Genomic DNA, 5,517 nt, shown 5'->3' on the forward strand with positions numbered 1-5,517 from the left:
AGGCCACTCAGAGATGCGTAAGATCCTATTTTTAAAAACTAATGATAAATAAAATGAAAGGGGTTGGCAAAGTTGCTCATTTCTGAACAGCTGTGAGTGTTGAGCTAGCGATGAACCTCGGCACTGAGACTGCAGAGCACACACTATTGTCTGTTATCAGATGCTTTGTCAGTCTGGGAGTTTATTACCGGAAATTTAAGTTTACGTGAAGGTTCTTAATGAATGTCCGAACTGTTCTATGACTCAGAGGTAGTATTTTACGGTGGTTACTAATTTTGCAAACCGCTCTTTTCTTCCAGAGATGAACGCTAAGAAAATCGAGTTTGAACAATTTCTGCCCATGATGCAAGCAATCTCCAACAACAAGGACCAGGGAAGCTATGAAGACTTTGTTGAAGGTCTGCGTGTCTTCGACAAGGAGGGCAACGGCACCGTTATGGGTGCTGAACTCCGCCATGTCCTTGCCACTCTGGGTAAGGGAATTCATTTCAGTGATCTTAACTGGGCAGACTGTGCAGGAAAGGTCATGACAGGAAAGTCATGTCATAATCAAAACAGTCAGGGGGAAGGCTACAAAGAACAAAATGAAAAAAAAAATAATAGTCAAAAGTCGGGGACTACTTCCCTTGGCCCCTGCGACAGTGAGTTTGTTTTGGGGGTGGAGTACTCACATAAAGTATTGGAAAAAGAGTAAGTGCACCATTTCGCTTCCCCCAGGTTGTGTAGGCGGGACACAAGTGATAATGTTCAGTTTATTCATCCATTCAAAAATCAGTCTGTTGGAAAGCTTCCTACGTGCCTGGGAAATAAGAAGGAACAAGCATTCATCCTCCAAGAGTTCAATCATGGTTTCAAAAGCCCATGGCTGATCACTTGTGATGGGGATTTGAAAATAGTCTGGGCTCTTATTTCTAAAACTAACTGTTTTGTTTCACCAGGTGAAAAGATGAAGGAGGAAGAGGTAGAGGCGCTGCTGGCAGGCCAGGAAGACTCCAACGGCTGCATCAACTATGAAGGTACAGCTGGCCTTACCTCACTGAAGATAGATTCCTTTTCGACCATTACAGTTTCCTCTTCTTTGTTGATACATGTTAGTTAGTATGAGTAAATTGCCTACTTATGAGATGTTGTATGAGGACCCAAACAGACATGCGGAATTAATTTTGGAAGTCCCATGCAGTATTTCACAGTTTAACCCGTGTTTGCTGATGTTTTCTCTTAGCTTTAATATCCCTGAAGGATAGACAGGGCTTGGATTAGAATCAAGTATAGAACAGTACTGGAGTGGAGCAAATTTTTCAAGTTCTTTGCTAGTACAAAAAATCACTAGAATCAAGAAACTGGAGGCCAAAGAGATTTAATTTCTTACTGATGGTCAAATTGTTCACAGCAAGGCTGGTACTAAAATTTAGTCCTCTTTGTCAAGTGGTCTTGTTTAATATCTTGTTTAAAACCTTGAAAATCACTTAATAGCCGCTATGTTGGCATACATTTGTAATTCTAGGAAGCTGAAGGAGGAGGGGCCAGGCGTTCCTGGGTTATAGACTGAGACCCTGCTAGAAGCAGGAAGGGAGGAAAAGAGAGAAAGGAAGAGAGAAAGGAAAAGACTGATAAGGTGGGGGAGGGGTTGGAAATGCCATCCTTTAGTAGCCAGTGTTTATTTCCTGCCACTAGTTCATAGCAGTTTTACACAAAGGGTATGAAAACAATATACATACAAAGTACATATTTAAAGTAAAGCTGTTTAATATTATTTTAAAAATTGAAATATTTCCAATAAATTTTATCTGCCCCCCCCCCAAAAGACCAGCCATATTTCAATAAACCTATGTTGGTAGCTTTGATGAAAATCTAAATTTACAATGTTCCAAATTCATAAAAAGCATTTTTTTAAAGGAGACAGGAAAGAAGGGGAAGAAAAGGGGAGAAAATAAAGGCATTCAGCCATGCCAATAAATCTTCATCAGAAATATTAAACTGTACTTTTTAACCCATAAACAATTCCTATTTTGTTGTTGTTATAAATACATTATACATAATTAACTTTTAGTCAAATCATTGGGAAAAATAGACAGTTATGTGGAAAATAAATTCAACTCTCAACTTTTTAATTCAATTTGACTTTTTCTAACTATATATATTGTCCAACAGCTTTTGTCAAACACATCATGTCTGTCTAAATGGAGTTTTCAAGGTATATACCTATCCTCTCTTTCATATCTAAGGCTTGGTGATATTTTTGTTAAAAAATAAATAACAGCTTCACAGTATATGCTTTAGATACAATGTTGCCTCCTAATCGTAAGTTATTTATATTAACCCATATGCTTAACCCTATCTTTGAAACCCTACTACGACTAAACAGTGAAAATTTAACTAACCGGAGACTAGTTAATTAATTTCCTTTGTACATTTTCCTGCTGAAAATGTTGTGCTAAATTCTTTGAATAATTATTTTAGCTTTTAACAATTATTTCTCTAACAAACTATGTTCTAACAGTTTAAATTCAAGTGCCGGCCACCAGGTTCTTAAGCAAGGATGTGACTTGCCTTCTGAGTGTTGGCTCATCGTTTCCTCTAGAGCATTCTTTCTCAAGAGATATTATCAACATCTCACTTGCTTCCATTTTCCCTACAGAACACAGTGTTTGGGAAGACTGGCCAGAACGTCAGTTCCAGAACACCTATGGCTAACTGTCCACACCTACTTACCATCACCCAGATGATCCATCTAGACCGTTCCAGATTGAAGATATCCTGCATTTTTATAAGCCTAGAGTTTTCAGGCATCTACCATTCTAGGAAGACAGATAAAATATTGATAATCTCAAGTCCAAACACCACTTTTATCATCTGCTTGGGTCCACACATTCTTAAACATTATATCAATAAAGCTGGTCAGTCAAATATTCAAGTTGTGTTGTGTCTTACTTTTTCGCTTTAAGAATTCAATTCTTACGGGAAATCATAAAAAATAATGAATTACAAATGTATATAAAAAAAATCACTGCAGGGCCTGATGAGACGGCTTTGTGGGTAGAGGCATGTGCCACCAAGCCTGAAGACCTTCATTCCATCCCTGGCTGCACACGGGGGAAGAAGACAACAGATTCCCACACTTGTCCTCTGATCACCACTTCACGCCATGCCCCACCTCTCACATATGCACACATATGTGAGAATGAATACGTGAACAGTCGAATGAATACATGATAAACACAAGAAGAAAAAAAATCTAAGGTCATCTACAAAGTAGGTTTAAAGTAATCGACTTTAAAATTTAAAATAATCTACAAAGTAATAACGTTAAATAATAAAGAATTATATATTATTTAAAAAGTTAAATAGAAAACCAAGGCACTTCAGATAGGATCCAGGGCATTTTAATATACTATGGTAAGGTAAAGGCAAAACTGGGTCCTTCAACTTTAGGTAAATCCTTATTTACTGTTTGACCTAACTCCTCTGTAGTATTATAGAACGGTAGATGCCTTTGACTTTTCTCTCTGATGACCCCCAAAAATATATTCCAGTGTGACCTCTTACTTGTTATTTTTAAAAAACCTCTCCAGGTTGAAGGGACTGTTGCCCAAGAGCTCAGGATTCTGTTTATTCCTATGCGTCGCCCCCGCCCCCACAATGCCCTCTTCTGCTTTCCATGCATGCGTCCACGTTTCCGTGGTTTACTACACATCAAAGAAGCACGAAAACTAACTGGCAAAATTTGCGGAATAAGCGTCATCGCCGCGATGTGTCACGTATACCTTCCCACAGAAGACCCTCAAAGTAGGTAATGTCGGTGCCATGTGGTTGCCCCTACCTCCCTGAAGAGAGAGCCGCAACGAGGACGGCCAGAAACTCGCAGATGCCTGCATGGACCTCTGGGGCGGGGATGTTGGCAACTTCGAGCCAACAAATTTCTTCTATCTTTCAAAAGTCACCTGTGGTCTAATCACTGACCCGTGCGTTTGTGGCTAAGTTGGGCCACCGCGATCCCATGTTTAGAGGAAGTGAACTGTGACCTTTAAGCCAAGCCTACCTAAAAACAAGAACCAGAAACACCACTGAGAGTATGTCGCAGAGATGTTTCTGGGAGAATGGAAACCTGTGTCTGCTCTCTCCTTCGTGGGGGGCCACACACCAATGCCACTGACGATGTGAAAGGCGCCTACTGAGGTGGGTTAATTGAATTTTTAAGTATATTTCACTTTACCTTACTTAAGATTTTAACTTAATGGCTATATGAAGGTCATGAGAGTGAAGGCTCTCAATATGCACTTACTTTTAATTATTTCATGAGACAATTAAAATAAATTTTGGGGTTTTGTTTTGTTTTGTTTTTTTAATTAAAGCTCCACATATGAAATTGTCACCAGGCCACAGAGGAAGACAATGCAGCCAGTCCTGATGAGACCTGATAGACTAGGGTCAGATGAAAGGGAAGGAGGACCTCCCCTATCAGTGGACTGGGGGAGGGGCATGGGAGGAGATGAGGGAGAAACGGTGGGATAGGGAGGGAGAGAGAGAGCGGCTACAGCTGGGATACAAAGTGAATAAATTGTAATAAATAAAAAATTATATTTAAAAAAATGTTTTCAGGCTGGGTGTGGTGATGCACGCCTTTAATCCCAGAGTACTGGGAGGCAGAGGCAGATGGATCTCTGAGTTCAAGGCTAGCCTGGTCTACAGAATGAGTTCCAGGACAGCCAGGGCTACACAGAGAAACCCTCTCTCAAAATAAATTTTTTTTTCAGAAGTATAAAGGTCACAGTGTAGAGAAAATAATTAGTCTAATCATAAAGGGCTCCCTTTTGTTTTTGTTTTTTAGCAATCTGTGACTAGTTTCTGATCATATACATGTCTTTATATTATTTTTTCAAGCTTGAAAAGCATGATGTCTATATGATCTAAATTATTAGTTTTACGCTTTACGTATAGCGCTTTCCTCTCAAGACTTTATAAAGTGCTTTGGCCCTCTCCGCAGGATAACTTCAGTACACTCTCCTGGGACCTAACCTTATTAAATTACCATGTGTGAAACGCCTGTAACCCAAGTAGCAGCAGGTGCAACATGGAGCTGCCGGCAGAAGAGTGATAGCCATTTTTAACATCCCCACCAGCTGGCGAAACAACAGGTGCCTAATTCCTCAGCCTTTAAAAATAACTTTTAAAAAAGCCTGCGCTGCATAAGCAAATATTTTCAAGTTTGTTTTAAAACCACCTTCAAGTTATTTTGCTCACAAAACACATTATACATTGATTTTTTTTTTGTCTCAAAATTGCAATTGTAGCCTAAGCACGTAAGAGTTTATGTCCCTTTAGAAAGGAAATAATTATTATTTAACTGGAAAAGTAAAGTTTTTTATTAAAAATTAGAGTATTTTTAAAGTTTCTGAGTAATATTTTCCAAGAACTATCACATGGTAAAGAGCCTGTAATATGCCTTCCCTTAACTCATTATCTTAAGCTGACAGTGGTAAATATCTTTTTTAAATCAGGACAAATGTAACTTGAAAC

At 39.0% G+C, this 5,517-nt stretch overlaps 1 protein-coding gene across 2 annotated transcripts in view; it reads left to right on the top strand.

The window, feature by feature from the left end:
• Myl1 (myosin light chain 1) overlaps positions 1–2,851 on the top strand; it is a 19,863-nt gene extending 17,012 nt beyond the window's left edge. The window contains exons 4-6 of one of the 2 annotated variants that reach the window (XM_055616823.1): positions 300–473; positions 939–1,016; positions 2,152–2,180. In XM_055616823.1, coding sequence (XP_055472798.1) covers positions 300–473; positions 939–1,016; positions 2,152–2,180 — 281 coding nt within the window. Of the gene's footprint in view, positions 1–299; positions 474–938; positions 1,017–2,151; positions 2,181–2,638 lie in introns of those variants that run through there. The other variant, XM_055616824.1, reaches the window with a different exon arrangement.
• The last annotated feature ends 2,666 nt before the right edge of the window (positions 2,852–5,517 follow it).

This window comes from Psammomys obesus, unplaced genomic scaffold, assembly GCF_907164565.1.
Source record: "Psammomys obesus unplaced genomic scaffold, mPsaObe1.curated_primary_1811, whole genome shotgun sequence".
Lineage (NCBI taxonomy): Eukaryota > Metazoa > Chordata > Mammalia > Rodentia > Muridae > Psammomys > Psammomys obesus.